Source organism: Populus alba, chromosome 19 (assembly GCF_005239225.2).
Source record: "Populus alba chromosome 19, ASM523922v2, whole genome shotgun sequence".
In the NCBI taxonomy this organism is placed as follows: Eukaryota; Viridiplantae; Streptophyta; class Magnoliopsida; order Malpighiales; family Salicaceae; genus Populus; species Populus alba.
In genome coordinates, this window is record NC_133302.1 from 12,226,527 (window position 1) to 12,245,192 (window position 18,666).

At 34.0% G+C, this 18,666-nt stretch overlaps 1 protein-coding gene across 3 annotated transcripts; it reads left to right on the forward strand.

Moving 5' to 3' along the window:
• The first annotated feature begins 468 nt into the window (after positions 1 to 468).
• Positions 469 to 5,240, forward strand: LOC118042913 (WEB family protein At3g02930, chloroplastic). Of its 3 annotated transcripts, none has more exons than XM_073406968.1 (4): positions 469 to 877; positions 1,493 to 1,703; positions 2,091 to 4,452; positions 4,996 to 5,240. In XM_073406968.1, exons 1-3 carry the CDS (start codon positions 861 to 863, stop codon positions 4,404 to 4,406), a joined length of 2,544 nt encoding a protein of 847 aa, XP_073263069.1. In that variant the 5' UTR covers positions 469 to 860; the 3' UTR covers positions 4,407 to 4,452; positions 4,996 to 5,240. The 3 variants fall into 3 exon arrangements, with proteins under 3 accessions (XP_073263069.1, XP_073263070.1, XP_034906555.1); XM_073406969.1 differs by having other exon boundaries at positions 5,073 to 5,240; XM_035050664.2 differs by lacking the exon at positions 4,996 to 5,240 and having other exon boundaries at positions 2,091 to 4,676.
• The last annotated feature ends 13,426 nt before the right edge of the window (positions 5,241 to 18,666 follow it).

An 18,666-nucleotide genomic window follows, 5' to 3' on the forward strand; every position in this document is an offset into this window, starting at 1 on the left:
TCTCCAATTTTCTAGTTTTTTTTTAGTTATTATTAATAATTTTATTTATTTATTTACATAGATAATTTTAATTTTTTTAATTAGATTCTTGCATAACTTTTAATTTATATTTAAGATTTTTTTATATAAAAAACTTTAGAAAAGCTTATATATTTAATTTTCTTTTCTGAAAAAAATAACTCATCTCATGTGAGCTCGGATCAGATAAAAAGTTTTAATTTTAACTATCTTCAGTTTTTATACTTGAAAATCAAAATTGGCAGATGATCAAAATTCGAAGACATCTACTTTCCAGAAAAGTGGGGTCAGGGGTGGGAACACAAACGTCTGAAAAAGTAACCCATGGCATACATACCTTTGACAGACCATGCAAGACTCACCAGTGTACAACAGGGGCACTTAAGTACTTTTCTACCCCATGAACCTGAAAAATATTATTTATTATAGCAACTTTAAAAGAGTGGGGCGAGAGAGAGACATCAACTACTTTTGTGTGTGGGTGTGTTTTCTGAGTGTGGCCTGGCCTGTGGCCTCTCTAGAGACAGCAGCACCAACCCAAAAAATTTGGTTCTCTTCTCGCCTTCTGTAAATTCTCCTTTTTTATATTGGTTAGCTACCTTCTTCCAACTCCAACTACTTGGGGTTTTGTTGCGCCATTCCTTCTGCTCCGTCGCTTCTTTACTATATGTCACTCTGATCTAAAGGAAAAAAGAAAAGAAAAAAAAAAATACTCGCATTACATTACATTCTTTTACACAATGCCAGCATTTTAGCATTAACAACCCAACCCATAACACACAAAACACACATTTCCTTTGTAACTTCTCTTCTTGTCTCCTATCATCAACTAAGACTGCAACATGTCTTCCAAAACCAAGTAAGCAGAAACAGGATATGATTTTTTTTTTTATTATTACAGTTATTATCTTTACTTCAATGAATGTTACAAATTTTAAATTTTGATTCCAGATATGGCAATATTGTTTTAGATTATGCGATTAACAGGTTTGATCTGCTATTCACTAGGGGTTTTTTTCTCTTGTATCTAGTCTTTTTTTTTTTTTTTCGAAGTGCATATCTTTTTCTTTTCTTTTCTCTTTTGTCGTGTCTCTCTGCTTTCGCACTGCAACAGTTTCCATGTTTATCAAGTTTGAATTTTGAATTCATATTTAGCATGGGTTTTGCTCCATTTATTCGTTGTTAATCATGATCCATGGTTTAATATTTCTTTTCTCGTGATCTAATTGCTTTCTTGTTTGGATCTGTTCATGTATGATTTCTGCCCCAAAGGTTAAAATTTAATTTATGTATCTCTCTATGTAATTTCTGTACTGTTGTTATGTTACAAAAGAGTTCCCAAATTTGACACAGGTCCATCCTATTGTGATTCGGGTTGAATTATTTTGCTTACATATTTCTTGCATTTTGTGTTTATATATATAATGGTTTTTCTATGAGATAGTGTAATGTTGGTACTTTAAAACTTGAACAGATCTGGTTTGTCTGAAACTCCTCCTAGCAAACCATCACCAGCAACTCCTAGAGTTAGTCAACTGAGTCGAGGAGTGGCTAAATTGGAGTCTGATTCACTTTCTCCCCTGCAAAGTTCACGTCTTTCAGTTGATCGATCACCACGATCCATCAACTCAAAGCCCACAATTGATCGTCGGACACCAAAGGTTACTAGAGCTACACCCCCTGAAGTAAGTGTGACTAAATGCCAACAAATTTTGGTGATTTTCATCTCCGACATTTTATGGCATATTTGATTCTGCTTTCAAATATGTGTTTGGTAACTGGAAGAAAGAACTGTCGGGGCTACATTGTTGTTAATGGATGTTGTTTCCTCTCAATAATAATGAAAGCATGGAAAAATAATCCTTGAAATTTCTTGAATTGGAAACTATGAATGCTGGTATTGAGAAGCCGGACAATAAAACATGTTTTTGTGACATTTCAAATAATGTTTTTGAAGCGCAAGGAGGTTTGTCAAAATGGCTGCATGTGTCCTTGCTATGTTTAATTGTGAAAGGAAAGTAAATTTTTTGCTTTGATCCTTGATTTGTTAATTGAATGAATTTGGTTTTTAGAAACCTCAGACACGAGTGGTGAAGGCTTCAGAGTTGCAGGTGCAATTGAGTCATCTCCAGGAAGATCTAAAGAAATCAAAGGAGCAGTTAGAATTGATTGAAAAAGAGAAGGGACAAGCAATTGATGAACTGAAACAAACTAAGAAAGCTGCAGAGGATGCAAATGAGAAGCTTCAAGAAGCTATGGTGGCTCAAAAGCGAGCTGAGGAGAATTCTGAGATTGAGAAGTTCCGGGCTATTGAGCTGGAACAGGCTGGGATTGAGGCAGCCCAGAAGAAGGAAGAGGAATGGCAGAAAGAGCTTGAAGATGTAAGAAGCCAACATGCTTTGGATGTTACTGCCCTTCTCTCTACCACTCAGGAGCTTCAAAGGGTGAAGCAAGAACTGGCCATGACTACTGATACAAAGAACCAGGCACTGAGCCATGCTGATGATGCTACTAAGATCGCTGAGATTCATGCAGAGAAGGTGGAGATCCTTTCAGCTGAGCTTAGCCAGTTGAAGGTATTACTTGATTCAAAGCTTGAAACAGAGGCCAATGAAAGCCACAAGATAGTTTTGCAGCTTAAAGAGGAGATAGATTCAATGAAACAACAGCTTGAGAAAGGTAAAGGTTTTGAGGATAAGTTGATGGAAAGAGAGGCTTTCATAGAACAGCTCAATGTTGATCTAGAAGCTGCCAAGATGGCCGAATCTTATGCCTGTAACTTAGTAGAGGAGTGGAGAAACAGGGTTGAGGAATTAGAGATGCAGGCTGCCGAAGCAAATAAGTTGGAGAGATCTGCATCGGAGTCTTTGGGTTCATTCATGAAACAACTCGAAGAAAACAATGTTTTATTGCATGATGCAGAAACTGAAATGGCTGCTCTGAAAGAGAAGGTTGGGTTGCTGGAAATGACAATTAGAAGACAGAAAGGGGATCTTGAAGAATCAGAACATTCTCTTGGCATGGTAAAGGAAGAAGCATTGTTCATGGAAAAAAAGGTTGAGTCTCTGATGTCTGAGTTGGAAACTGTGAAGGAGGAGAAAGCCCAGGCTTTGAACAATGAGAAGCTTGCAGCTTCTAGTGTTCAAAGTCTGTTAGAAGAGAAAAACAAAATTGTCACCGAGCTGGTGAATGCCAGGGATGAGGAGGAAAAGAGCAAGAAGGCAATGGAGAGTTTAGCTTTAGCCTTACATGAAGTCTCTGTGGAAGCAAGGGAAGCCAAAGAAAGGCTGGTATCAAATCTAGTGGAGCGTGAAAATTATGAAACCCAAATAGAAGACTTAAGATTGGTCCTGAAGGCAACTAATGAAAAATATGAAACTGTGCTTGATGATGCAAAACATGAGAATGAACTCCTTAAAAAAGCTGTTGAAGAATCCAAGAATGAATTTAAGAACTCCAAGGCCATGTGGGATCAAAAAGAAGAAAATCTGGTGAATTCTGTGAGGAAATCAGAAGAAGAAAACATCTCTTTGGAAAAAGAAATAGATAGGTTGGTGAATTTGCAGAAGCAAATTGAGGAAGAAGCTTGTGGAATGAGGGATGAAGAAGCTCATTTGAAGGATAGCCTGAAGGAAGTTGAAGCTGAGGTGATATCTTTGCAGGAAGCTCTTGGGGAAGCAAAGGTTGAGAGCATGAAACTAAAAGAAAGTTTATTGGCCAAAGAAAATGAGTTACAGAATATTATTCTGGAAAACAAAGAGCTCCGAACTAAGGAAGCTTCTTCACTTAAGAAGGTTGAGGAGTTGTCCAAGTTACTTGAGGAAGCTATGGCTAAAATTCAAACGGTGGAAAATGGGGAGCTAACAGACAATGAAAAGGACTATGATTTGCTTCCAAAGATGATTGAGTTCTCCGAAGAAAATGGACATGTGAGAGCAGAGAAGCCCAAAGTGGAGGAGCTTCCACCACAGCAAACCAGTGAGCTGAAAACAGAAAATGCACAGGAACAGTTTAATGGCGTGACAAATGAGGCTGTTCAGATGGATGCTCACAAAATTGAGAATGTGAATGGAAAACCGAAGGAAGATGAGAGCAAAGAAAAGGAAGATGACTCTGTGGAGGTTGAATTTAAGATGTGGGAGAGTTGCAAGATTGAAAAGGAGTTTTCACCGGGAAGAGAAATGGAGCAGGAATCCTTCGAGGAGAAAGTGGACTCCAAGGTGGATGGTGGTGAGAGCTTCGATCAAACAAATGGTTTATCTTCAACTGAAAATGTGGATGATGGTGGAAGCTCACCTACAAAGCAGCAACAGCAGAAGAAGAAAAAGCCTTTGCTCCGCAAGTTTGGAAACCTACTCAAGAAGAAGGGAACGAGCACCCAGAAGTAGGAGCAGTGACCTATTATGGCAAGACATATGCCTAATTAGCAGGCAGGTATATTGGATAATATCTTTCAACTGAGTGTTTGCTTTGTTGGTTTTGCATCTGATTTTGAGATAGGTTTATAATGAAGAGGTTTGTATTATTATCATTAGTCTTTCCCCGCATCTGATGTGATTACATTTAGGGGTGTATGTTGCATGTCATGGAGATTTTTTCTTTCCTCTTGCCCCCCTTGTCTAAATTTCATGAAAAGGAGTGGTGACGTTATAATTGTATTTTAACGTGTTTTCATCTATTTTACCAGGAAAAAAAATTATTGTTAATTGTTGGCGATTTTTCTGGGATAGCGGGTCGGGATCTGTTGATCTGCCAGGATGTTGGATTAAATTTTTCTTACTAAAATTTTCGTTATAAATATCCTTTTTTTTTTCATAAGAAATTTCATTATTATTTTGGTGACAACTCTCGCAGCTTAATATATCTTTGTTCTTTCTCGAGGGGGGGGGGGGGGGGGGTCACCCGGAGAACAGGCAAATCAACTTTTACGAGCTTATTTGAGTAACTGAACTGACTTAGCAATGCATGACTAAACAGGGATAGCTAAACTCAATCATTGTTTTTTAAGGACAAGAAATGCGCCATTTGTTTCTTACAAGTACGAGGTAAAACAGGAATCTGCCTAATTGCCCAAAAATAGGAGTGATGAGAAGATGGAGGTTACCTGATTAGGGATGCCAAAAGCAAGAGCTTGCAAAGGGGATATAACAACAAATAGATCGTACGTGGAAAATGGTTCCGAATTACTGTTTCAAACATGTGGAAGTCGGTTTATTTTTTTTTTTAAATAAAAAATTGGTGTAGTTAATATATATTGAAATAGCATGATTTGTACATGTCACAATCATAGTTATCAAACCCGATTTGAAAGTTGACCCGGCTAAGGAGCCAGGTCTCGGATTACATTGGTTGACCCGGGTCAACTTGAATAAATCCGGATTTTTTTAAAAAAAATTAAGTTTTAATATTCAATATGAAAAAATAAAAAAAAAACTATGTAAATATAGGTTAAACATGTTATAAATAATGAAGTTTAAAAGATTATTTCAAAATATTTTTTATTCCAAATTGAAAAAATTAGTATGTTATCTTTTTAAGTTGAAGTATTTAAATCAAAAAGGTTTTCTTATCTCACATTGAAAAATCATAATTTTTTTTTTATGAACATAAAATATATATACTAAAAAGCTTCAAATCCTATATTGAAAAAATAAAACATTGTTTTAGTATTTATATAATGAACTTTGAAAAGGGTTAATAACGAACTAAAAATATATAAAAAAAGATGGGTCTTTGGCTAGAAGGAAAAACATATTTGAAAAAAAAAAAAAAATCGGGTCTCAACCAGGTTTTGTCGGGTTGCTCGGGTCACGGGTCAACTCAGTAGTTCAACTAGGATTTGCTAGGGTTTTGCTCATCCCAGTCTTTTGTCTTACTTGGATCGGTCCAGCCACTAGGTCGACCCATCGGACCGGTCCGAGTTTAATAACTATAGTCACAATATGAAAAACATGACTTTTATATCTTCTCATTAATCCAATAGAAAAAATATTAAATAGACAAAAAAAATAAGAAGAAAAAGAAAAAAAAATTTGAAGACTTACTGAAATTCCGATGACGATACTATTGTATTATAAAAAAGACTAAACAATACGAATCCAATAACACTAAGGAAGGTAACCAAGAATGACTCGAGTGGGTCCACTTATCACCTAAAAGTGGAGGGTGGCTTACTTTTCTTTGACAACAAGTGTGATCCACTTGAGTCATTGTTGCTAATCTTTTTTGGTGTTGTTAAATTCGTTTTGTAGAATTTTTTTATGATACCAATGGTGTCGTAATCGGAGGTTCGGTGTGTTTATAGGATTTTTTTTTTCTTTTTTCTTTTTTATTTCTCTTTCTCATTTCTCTTGTCTATTTAATATATTTTTTTATTGGATGAACAACGACAAGTTATAAAAATTACATTTTTCTTCCAAAACATGTATTTTTTCTTGTTATTTAACCACTATTTTTTAAAACATATATGCTAAAAACCAAAAAAAAAAAAAAAAAAAAAAAAATAGCCGTGAAAGTCTTTCAAAGTCTCCTTGACAGGAACCTCAAAATAAATTTACCTGGAAGTGTCTAAATGTATGTAAAGAAAGAAAGTGCCTGCGCATGTCTATATATGTAAGTTCGGTTTTGAAACTATAAACTAAAATTAGAAGTATTTTCAAGTTTGGATACTTGAAAATTCTTATTGGGATGTGGAAAACAGTAGCGCCACTTCTAATCTCATACGCAAAAGAATTAAACCAAAACAAAATCTTCTGTTTCAAAACCAAAATGGTTGGATGTCTAATGCCTGCCATTAACTTTACAAGTTGTGATTTCAACCCCTTCGTCAGTATGTTTCTCTAAAGGATTGGGACAATAAATCTGCACAACTGAATTAAAACTATATATGATTAGGAACTTGTATAAATTTATGAACAAGTCAAAAACATATTTCAAGAATTGGGTAAAGATGCTTCAATTTCAAGATTGTGATATTAAAATATTAAATCTTAAAAATGCTTTTAACAAAAGCAAGCATAACCGGGTCCATCCATCTGGTAATGGGTCCTTTCTGACGTCTATTGTCTGCCTTGAACACATTTTCCACCTTCAAGAAAATATCCTCTCATCTTATTGATGGCTTCCCCCCTTGCATCATTATCAATATCATGTGACTTGTGAGCGCTTATAATAATTGTATTTGAAGGTATGAAAAGCAGATTTTTTTCTTTTCTTCCTCCCTGCTGCTGTAGTATAATTAATCTATGTCCAAATTATTGACAGCATCTATGCTTTATGTTGAGACAGGGCAATCGATCATAAAAAAAAAAAAAAAACACGGTTTATTTGTTCATTTCACAGGATGAAACATTTTCTAACCTCCATTGTGTTGAATTGCCAAATCTTAGAATAACGAATAACACTTGAAAAAGAGAGTACCGCTTCAGATTCTAACTGTTCCCACACCTTAACTTTTTGCCTTTTGACCAACCACTTCATTCACCTTTTACTTTCATGCTAAGTTTACTATGATGATGTCTTGACCCAGAGAACCTTTTCTTCTTCTTCCATGATAAAAATTAATATAGTTCCTCACTTCTTGAGAAATTTGAAATGAAAAAGGTTTCATGCGTCTTAGGATTACCCTCCTCCGGCTTTACTTCCATTTTTGCGGAAAAACTTTTACAACATGATTACTACGGGTAAAAAAAAAACAGAAGAGAAATAAACAAGAAAAATAATAAGATCCAAGAAATTTGAATGCTAGCATAACTGTATCTAATAGTCAAACATAACTCTTACTAGGAGTTTCTTGGCATATCTTTTTACATTGAGTTAAAAATTCAAGTCAATTGCATTTTCAAAAGTTTTTGTGATACAAGTTACTAAAAGTGATATAGATTCTTTTATTTGCTGCCTCTTGATTTTTAAATTTCTTATTTGGAAATGAATCTTCTCCTAATGATACAAGGATATTCAACAATTTATTTTAAGAGTTTTCTAGTTCTACAAGGATTTTTAATGAGAAATAACATAATTTTCAAGTGTGATAAAAATTCTTCAATGTTTCAAACTCCTTTTCTTATAAGGATTTCTTATTTATCTTGGCTTCTCAAGAAAATAAAAACTGATGGTATTTAATGACAGATTATTTTGTTTGTTTTGGACTATATAAGCTTGTTTCACGAAGAAATATATTTTTTATTTGAGTTTTGTGTTATTTTTATTATTTTGGATTTGTTTTTGTTTTCATTTGGACTTTTACTTTAATTTGGGTTTATAACAGCCCATTAGTCATTGTTTAGGGTTTGTTAAGTATTTAGAGTTTTAGTTTTTGTTCGGCTTTGTTTTGGGCCTTGGATTCATTATGGTTATTAGGGTTGTTTATTGAGTCTATATAAGTTGTTTATTTCCTCAAATTTGAGGCAGTCATGATATTTTGAATAAATTTATGTTTTGTATAATGCAACACTTTTATCTTTGCTATGATAAAAAAAAAATTTGACCTATCAATGTATAACTAATCTTGTGGTGTCTTCACATACTTCGAGTTCTTGATTCTGTATAATCAACAAGTACAAGTTCAATTTCAAATACCTTTGGTTCTTTGGTATATGGTTATCTATAGATTATGGTTTATCTATTAAAATTTAATTTTTGGTTTTTCAGGCTTGTCATTAATTTCATTGTGGGTTTCTAGATCTTTATATTCCCTGGTTATCATAAAAAAGACTTGTAATTGTAGCATATTACTATCTTAGTCTAGACCAATGGACTTAACCAGTTACAAGAAAAGAAAAGTAATGGACTAAACATATTAATTTACTTTATATTTCATCCATTTGTTAAAAGAGTTGCTCTATTATCAATTCAATTAAATGCAATCACATTGATTGAAAATATACATCAACCAATTAAATTATTATTTTTCAATGCTCATCATTATCATCAATTATCCTCCTTTTCTTATTACTATTGATAAACTAAATTTAACGGACCTACAAACTCCTTAAAAGGCCTAAAACAATTCCTATGGGCTTGGGCTACCATGTCCGAGCCCATCTACTACCAAGGTGCATGAGCTTGGATATAGTAGCTCGAGCCCATACTAGGCCCACATCCACATGGCCATGCCATGCCCACCTCAGTATTTTATACTGATCTAATACATATTATTTTACGTAGAATATAACTCAAAATATCATAATGGTGAAATTACACTTTAACCCCTCCTCTCCACAAAAGACAAAACTAATGAGCTATAAATTAATCATGAATCCTTCACAATCTTTTCATTTTTAATATTTTCAGCATATATATTTTCAGAGCTTATCTCTTTAAAATATCATTGCACTTTCTCTCTCTACAAAATTATTGACGTAAGCATCTAAGAGTCCCCACATTCATAAAAAATGACCTTTTGCAGGTTCCAACTATGCCATTTTGGTAATAAGCACCACCAATTACCAATTACCACCACCTGGGTTTTTCATATCAAGCTACTAGACACCTAAGCCAAGGAGAATGGATCAAATTATTTGAACAAAGAGATTAACCAATTATCCAACACATCAACCTTAGTCATAAACATCTAAGATTTTGGACCTCATCAATTGACATTGTGGGACTGATAACAAGCCATCAATTTCTAAATATTTTTTTGACATTTCCAGTTCATTCAATGGCACACAACCAAGACATACCTCAGCCCAGACGCACGACAAATCTACGTGTTATCGTGGATACTTCTACGCAACTAGACCTTCAACAACCTTCAAATCAAGTGCAACTCCTTACTCAGGTCATGTTAGAAACCTAAGGGAAAAATCAGACACTAACACCCCCATTAAGTCTTGACACCATTAGTAACATACGATGCCTTAGCGCCATAGCCATTGGTCACACCAGGCACCCGTAAACGAAATGATACGTTTTAGGTTCAACCTTGGATTTCTTATAGTAAACATTCTATTATGTGTGAGATTGGTTGTTGATATGGTTCAACCTTGTAATCCAACCTAAGCAAGGTCAGATTCGGATTTTTGCGTAAACTTTTCTACCATCCAGTTTTATGCTATTGAGCATAACTCCAAATCTAACTGTTTGATCAAGCTGAAACTTTACCATACAATTCCAAAGGTATTTGTCTATGTTGGGGCAAATTTTCAGATGAATCAAATTGTTAAGGGCTTGCGATATAGGTCAAAACAGGCTACACGAGTTTTGTTATTTACTTCCTTTTGACTTGTGGATTTCTTATTTAAAAAGGATCCTTTTTGTAAAAGGATGTGGCTGCTTGATGCGAACCTCATGATCATGTGGTCACGTAACCCACATGCAAAGACACCAATTCCCAGAAAGCCAAGTAAATCAGGTTTGATAGGAGTATGACATAAAGAAAACTTATACCTAGTCACTAGCACTATTGGACATGAAAACCCAACCCAACGAATATTGATTCACAAACAAGAAGTATTAGAATGACACCACAAAGCCAGTTGTTTTTCGATAAGTCGTTTTCAGTTCTTTAGAGAACCATGGAAGGGAGATTATCTCATCAACACACACACACACACACACATAAAGTGCGACAAACAAAAAGTTTTATTAATATGAATTGTCTAACTCTAGACTTAAATAAACCCTAATGGACCCCCCTTAGGTGGACTTGTATGAAGCCCACTTACAATTGATCCAAATAAGTAATAATAACCCAAAGACTAAGAAGAAAAAAATAAAAAACAATAAAAATACAAAAATTACCATTCTAAATATGCTAGAATCAGATTTGTCATCCTTAAGAAGTCCCAAATATACTAGGAAATTTGATCTGAAGCTAGAATTAATTCTGAAGTCTTCTTTCCTTGTTGTAGCTATGATGAATAAGGAATCCTTGTAAGAAAAGAATTTTGAAATATTAATGAATCCTTGCCACACTTGGAAAACTATATTGCAGCTCATTAAAGATCCTTGTAGAATTAGGATATTCTCAAAACAAGCTGCCACATCTTTTTAGGCAAAGAATCCTAGCCAAATAGGAAGTCCACAAGTCAAAAGGAAGTTGACACGATTAGAAGATTGATGTCTTTTCCCAAGTGTAAGAGTGTCGAAGTAATAAATAACTCAAAAGACTGGGATCGAACCACAGGGAGGTTAATTATATAAATTATAGACAACAATAATACAACAACAACAACAACAACAACAACAACAATAATAATAAAGAAGAAGAAGAAGTTGATGAGAACTTTGAGATAGAAGATTAATGTAAGAAGTAAACAATTATAGAAACAAATGTCAAGGTTAGAGGATCCACTAATGTTATTTCAAACAAGTATACTATAAACTCTTATTATTCAATTGGAAACCACACACAAAGGAGGTTCCGATCGGATGATTTGTCATTAATAGCTCATTATAAATTGTTAACATGATTATATTAATTATCTTATTTAAGTAACACCAAACTTTTAAATATTGTTAGGCTTTCATGATGCTAACTTATGTTAACAACAAATCAAGTTCCTTTCATAGCACAAGTGTAGGTAATACCATACGGTTAAACTATGAGAGTGCCAAGCAGTTGTTGTACCAAGTGTTATACAACATAAATCTAGATTAACCATTTAGCAAGCAAGGTATTAAGAATTAGTAAGATAAAACAATAAGGCATGTTAATATTAAACATTAAGGTTCATGTTGAGTTTACACTATACTTATTCTTAAACCATTAGTGTAACCTTTTCACCTTGACAGAATAAACTTAGCTAAACATAATGAATATGAGAAACATAAATAAACAAAATAAGAACATAGATAAGATACAAGTTAACTAAGTAAAGGAAAGGAAATGAAAAGCATAAACAAGATATTAATGAAAACAAAACTTAAGAATTACAAAAAAATATATAAAGAGAGAGATAGCAAGAGCAAGTTCTTGATTTGAACAACCAAGCCCCTAAATGCATGGCAAATGCCTTCTTTTATAGGTCAAAATTTGGAACTATTGATTTGATGACTAATTGTTGAGTGGGTGGCCAACTCTTGACTTGGTAAAAATCCTTATATTCTTGTCTGTATAAAACATCATTGGTAGCATCAGAACTGGAACCACCTGTACTCATGAAAGTTATAGGAAATTGTCTTATCTTTTCCAGGGGAAAAAAATTGAGGTCATTTTGGACTTCTAGAACTCGAGATATGAGCTGAACACTAAATAATATATGGGCTGCAAGACAGATTCAGACTTCTTCGTTGTTGTTATAATTTGGACTTGAAAACGGCCTTTTTAAATCTTGGACTCCACATGAAAGTTGTAGGCCTATATCTTACCGAATCTGTCCAAAATATTAAGGTCATTTGGACATCTAGAACTTGAGATATGACCCAATTACCGAACAATATTCCAGTTTGGACTGTAGCAACATCTCTTTTCCAAGTTTGATCCTCTATTTGTCCTTTCAATTTCAATACTTAAACTCATCAATCAATCCTTTCATTTATGTAATAGGCCTGCATTTAAGATGACCATTTACCATAAATTAAAGGTATCTTATATTATTAGGTATGTGATTATAAAACATGCTTTAGTTAAGGAGTTATTGATACTTCAAGTGCAAAATAATGATATAAAACCTTGATAAAAATGCACTTTTAAGTACTAATTAGAAGTAAATAACAAAATTCATACAGCCTCTGTTGATCAGTATTGTGATGCCTTTCGAACTCTGATTGACATAAAATTTTAACCCAATATAGGACAACATGTCAAGAGACTCCACGTAAAATTTCAGCTGATCCAACAGTAGGATTGAGAATTATGATTGTTTCCGTAAAACTAGATAGTTGCACATTTTACGTCAAAATCCAAATTTGACCTTGCCTGGATCGTATCATTCCCTCTCTCTTCAAGATGATTCATCCTCAAATCATAAACAAGTTGAATGGACAATTCCTTAGCCTTATTTTGAAGCCTTTGGAGTTCTTTTCTTGACAACATTCATCACCAACAACTTTGGATGAAAGTAATAGCCGTGTTATATTTTGTATTTCATCATGGCAACATTTTTTATCCTCTCTTTTTGAAGCTTGTTGTGCCTTGACTGCTGCCGGTAACACATCAAGTTCTTGCTTCATCTCCCCTAGAATACGAGATAGGCTATTGGATTCTTTTTTTAGAACACCAATCTCTTTATTTCTCTCCCTTTGATACCACCTCTCCTTTTGAATCCTCTTTTTTCTTTTTTGCTATAACACCTCATCAAAAGACATGAAATCCCTTTGGTTTCTAGGCTGCCGTAAACCTTCCCGTCAACGTCCTTAAAACCACCATCACCAATACCATCAACGTCCTCCTCAAAATCCTTATAATCAACCCACCTTAGCCTTTCCACCTTATTGCCACTATTTGATTTCGATTTAGCCCCAACCTTTCTTGCGTCAAATTTGAGGAGGTGGTGTGTTGTTTCCCCATTACAAAATTCATTCTTTCCATCATCTTAGTCATGGCTTGCATTTGGAATTTAAGTTCTACATTAGGAGGAGGAGGTGTGTTGTTTTGATCTGACATGATAGTACCTGCAAAAATTGGTTAGTGATAAAAAAAAATCCTCACATCACTCTTGTTTCGCTCAAACACTCTTAATATCCTCACATGCTCACACCTCTCGTCTCACCCTCTTGTGAAACTTAAACCATTACCAAATAGAACCAACTTGGTAAGGCAATCCATATATATATATATATATATATATATATATATATATATATATATATATATATATATATATGATTCAAGAAGCTATAAAAACCATAAAACAAGCAAAACAAAATTGCGATGATAGTCTCGCGAGTAGCAAGCGAATCTATCTGAAATACGAACGAAACTGAAGACTCGAATAAAAACATAAATGAAATATGCAAAAATGATGGAAAAAAACACCCAAATATGTTGGATATGTTGAAGATATACTACAAGAAATGAAAACAACATATAGAAAGTGAATTTCAAAAGTTGACGCAAAACATACTTGTTTATAACGAGTTAAGTCTGAATCTGGACCCTAAAGTAAATGATGTCTAATTGAGCTAATATCTTAGATATAGTGTGATATCAACCCAAATAGATAGAATATGAAGTTTGAGCAATTTATGATAAGGTTTGATATACTAACACAAAGACATTATGAATCAGACCTGAAATTGAAAACAAAAGCAAACGATATTCAATCGACCCCAAAATTAATATGTTGTGCGATTAGGCCCCAATAATTAGAGAGTTAACTTTGAGCTAATTCTGAGTTGATTAGATCCAATTTTCCCTTGTTTAGTTTTCTACGGCAGAAACCAATAAACATCTTTTTGAACAACTTTTTCTTTTTCTTTTTTTTATGCTATTGATATATTTTGGATAGTAATAGAATGAAATAACAAATTGTTTTATTTTCATTTTTTTTATATGCTGCAAAATCAAGGAGGAGGAGACATTAGACACTAAGGAATTTTTGCGGAAACAACAAAAAATGAAAATTTTATAAGGATACAACCTGATTAATGGAGCCAAGTTCTGATATCAAATGATGCGAATCTCATGAACACGTAACCCACACGCAATGAAATAAATTCATGGAAAGCCAAATAGATCAAGTTTGATAGTAGTGTGACACAAAGATAACTTGTACCTAGGCACCAGCACTACTGGACACGAAAACCCCCACCCAATGAATATTGATTCGCAAACGAGAAGTATTAGGATGACGTTGTAAAATTCCAGAACGATTGACCTGATTGTTAACCCAACATAGGATAGCATGTTAGGAGACTCCACATAAAATTTCATCCTAATCCAACTGTCGGATTGAGAATTATAACTATTGTCGTAAAACTAGATAGTTGAACATTCTACATCAAATTCCGAATTTTACCTTGCCTGGATCGTATCACAACTTGTTTTGGAAATTTACTAGTTCCACAAGAATCTTTAATGAGCTGCAATATAATTTCCAATGGCAAGGATTCAGTAATGTTCCAGAATCCTTTTCTTATAAGGATTCCTTATTCATCCTAGCTATAAAAGGAAAGAAGGGCTTGTGTATTTAGTGACAGATTAGTTATTTTTATTATTTTATTTCATGTTTGGGCTTAATTAAAGCTTTTTCTTGAGCTAGGATCCAAGACTTGTTTGGATTAGGTTATGGGTTTTTTTAGTTTAGGGTTTTTACGTCAATTTTGTATGAGGGTTAGTTCAGCCTACAATGGTAGATCCATTAGGGTTAATTTTTAAAAACTATTTAAACACATGTAACCTAAATTTCAGCAGCTATTGATGAATATTACTTTTGAATTTTTTAGTTTTAACGTGTAAGAGTGATTCTTGCATTCTTTAGTTCTTGAACGAATTGAATTTGAGTTATCAAAGATTAACTGGCTTAGTGGTGTTATTCTATTTCATTTCAATAGTGTTGGTGGCTTGGAGTAGGTTTCCATTGTATCACACTCCTATTAGACCTATTTCGGCGTTTTGAGATCATATCTCAATCTCGATTGTGGGTTGTGTAATCACATGATCACGAGGTTCGCATTAGTTGGTATGAGTGCTAGGCTCCGAAACAAGATTCGCATCATATCCTTTTCTTATTTTTGTTTCTTTTGTGTTCCTTTAAGTTTTTCAACGTTTGTGTCATTCATCTTCTTGTTCTTTGTGTCTACATCATCTAAGAAAAAAAGAAGGGTTATATTTCATCTTGTTACTGTCTCTAATAATATTTGTAGTTAATATAGAAAAAAAAGAGAGATTAGATTAAATTTGAAGGTTGATTCAATTCTGGCGCAGAAACACAACTCTTAGTGAACCATAAGCAAACCACCTTAGAATCAATGAAACTTCATATTATGTCTAGTGGGGGTGAGGTCGCACCATATGATGCGAACCTCGTGATCACGTGGTCACACAACCCACATGCAAAGGCACCAATTCCCGGAAAGCCAAGTAAATCAGGTTTGATAGGAGTGTAATACAAAGATAACTTGTACCTAGGCACCAACACTATTGGAAACGGAGACTGATTAGTACTTAAAAGTGCATGTTTATCAAGGTTTTATATCATCATTTTGCACTTGAAGTATCAATAACTCCTTAACTAAAGCATGTTTTATAATAACAAGTTTGATACTATAAGATACCTTAATTTATGGTAAATGTTCATCATAAATACAGGCCTATCACATAAATAAAAGGATTGAATGATGAGTTTAAGTATGAAAGTGAAAGGACAAAGAGATGGCCAAACTTAGAAAAGAGATGCTGGTGCAGTCCAAATCGGAACATTGCTCGGTAATTGGATCATATCTAGAGCTCTAGATCTTTGATTTAGGTCCATTTTATATGGATGGAAAGGTAAGACAAAGGCCTACAACTTTCATGGGAGCCCAAGATTTAAAAAGGCCGTTTTGAAGTCCAAATTAAAGGAACAACGAAGAAGTCCGAAGTTGTCCTGCAGCCCAGACACTATTTAGTGTTCAGCCCATATCTTGAGTTCTAGAAGTCCAAATGACCTCATCTTTTTTTTGTTGGAAAGATGAGAAAATTTCCTAGAACATTCCTGAGGATTCTGGGCAAATTATGATTTTAGCAATGACGTCTTGTTCAGACAAGAAGATAAGGATTGTCGCCAAGTCAAGATGTGGCCACCCACTCATCAATTAGTCAACAAATCAATAGTTCCAAATTTTGGCCTATAAAAGGAGGCACTTACCATGTATTGAGGCATCTTGGTTTCCAGATCAAGATCATGCTCTTGCTTTCTCTCTTTGTATTACTTATGTTTTGATTTCATTAATATCAAGTTTATGCACTTCATTTCCTTTTCTTTACCTAGTTAACTTCTTTCTCATTTATGTTCTTATCTTTTTCATTTATGTTTCTTTCTTTCATTATGTTTAGCTAAGTTAATTATGTCAATGTGAAAAGGGTACACTAATGGTGTAAGAACAAGTATAATATAAACTTAACATGAACCTTAATGTTGGATACTAACATGTTTTATATTTGCTATCTTGTTCACTTTTAATACTTTGCTTGTTAAATGGTTAATCTAGATTTATGTTGTGTAACACTTGGTACAACAAATACTTGGCACTTTCATAGCCCATACTGTATGGTATAACCGACATCTAAGCTATGAAAGGAACTTGATTTGTTGTTAACATAAGTTATAATCATGAATGTCTGACAACATTTACAAGTATTAGCATTATTTGAATAAGATAACTAATGTAATCATGTTAACAATTTATAATCTGATTGGAACAACCTTTATATGTGGTTTCCAATTGAGTAATAAGAGTTTATACTATACTTGTTTGAAGTACCATTAGTGGATCCTCTAACCTTGACATTTGTTTTTATTATTGTTTAATCCTTACATCAATTTTACATCTCAAAGCTCTCTTTATTATTACTATTACTATTATTAATATTAGTAGTAGTACTACTACTACTATTATTACTATTATAATTATTATTAGTATTACTACTAATTGTTATTATTATTACTATTACTATTACTATTATTATTGTTATTGTTGTTATTGTTGTTGTATTGTTATTTATAATTTATACAATTAACCTCTCTGTGGTTCGACCTCGGTCTTGCCGGGTTATTTATTACTTCGACACTCCTGCATTTGGGAGAAGACATCAAGCTTTTGGTCGTGTCAGAGACCCCCACCCAACAAATATTGATTCGCGAACGAGAAGTATAAGGATGACGCCAAGAAGACAGTTGTTCTTCGATAAGTCGTTTTTTAGTTATTTAGAGAACCATGGAAGGGAGATTATCTCACCAACACACACACACACACATACACACACAAAGTGCGGCAAACAAGAAGTTTTTTTAATCTGAATTGTCTAACCTTACATGTCTGGTTATGCCTTTATTTATACTAACTGTAGACTTCAAGAAAACCCTAATGGACCCCCCTTAGGTGGACTTATATGAAGCCCACTTACAATTGACCCAAATAAGTAATAACAACCCAAAGACTAAGAAGAAAATAGTAAAATAATAAAAATCCAAAAATTACCATCCTAAATATGCTAGAATCAGATTTGTCATCCTTAAGAAGTCCTACATAAACTAGGGAAAATTTGATTTGTAAAATTTGTACTGCTGCCCTCCTTTGATGTCCTTGATTAGCTTGGATTTCCTTGTTTAACTTGGACAAAAAAGAAAACAAATTTCCTCTGTTGCTGATTTAATTACTTTCCTTCCTAAGTTAGCAAAAGCATTAAATAGTCCTCCCCTCTTTAGGAATAAAATATGGCCAACTTTCTTGCTTAATTAGGAGAATAAATTGTAGCATTCGAAAAAATACAAGCCTAATATGGCTAGTACCGGACACATCAACCCCTTGTTCCACACGAATTGGGCTCTTTTTAGACCTGAATTAGATGAATGCAAGGTTGTCCTTCATGCTCCTGAAATGTCCCAAGCCCTGCCCCTCTAAGTCCATTTTGATCCATATGTTCTGAACAAGCCCATTCAATGCTTCTTTAAGCTTCTTTGCCTTAGCTCTTGTGATTGACCCAATTGGCACCTCTAATGGGTTGTTGGCATGATTACACTTGGTGTTGGGCTGATCCGCATCACCATATATCAATTTTGG

Excerpts from the sequence above, each read along its gene's own strand:
- LOC118042913 (XM_073406968.1), top strand. Across the intron at positions 1,704-2,090 it reads CTAGAGCTACACCCCCTGAA|AAACCTCAGACACGAGTGGT; the intron begins GTAAGTGTGACT and ends TTTGGTTTTTAG.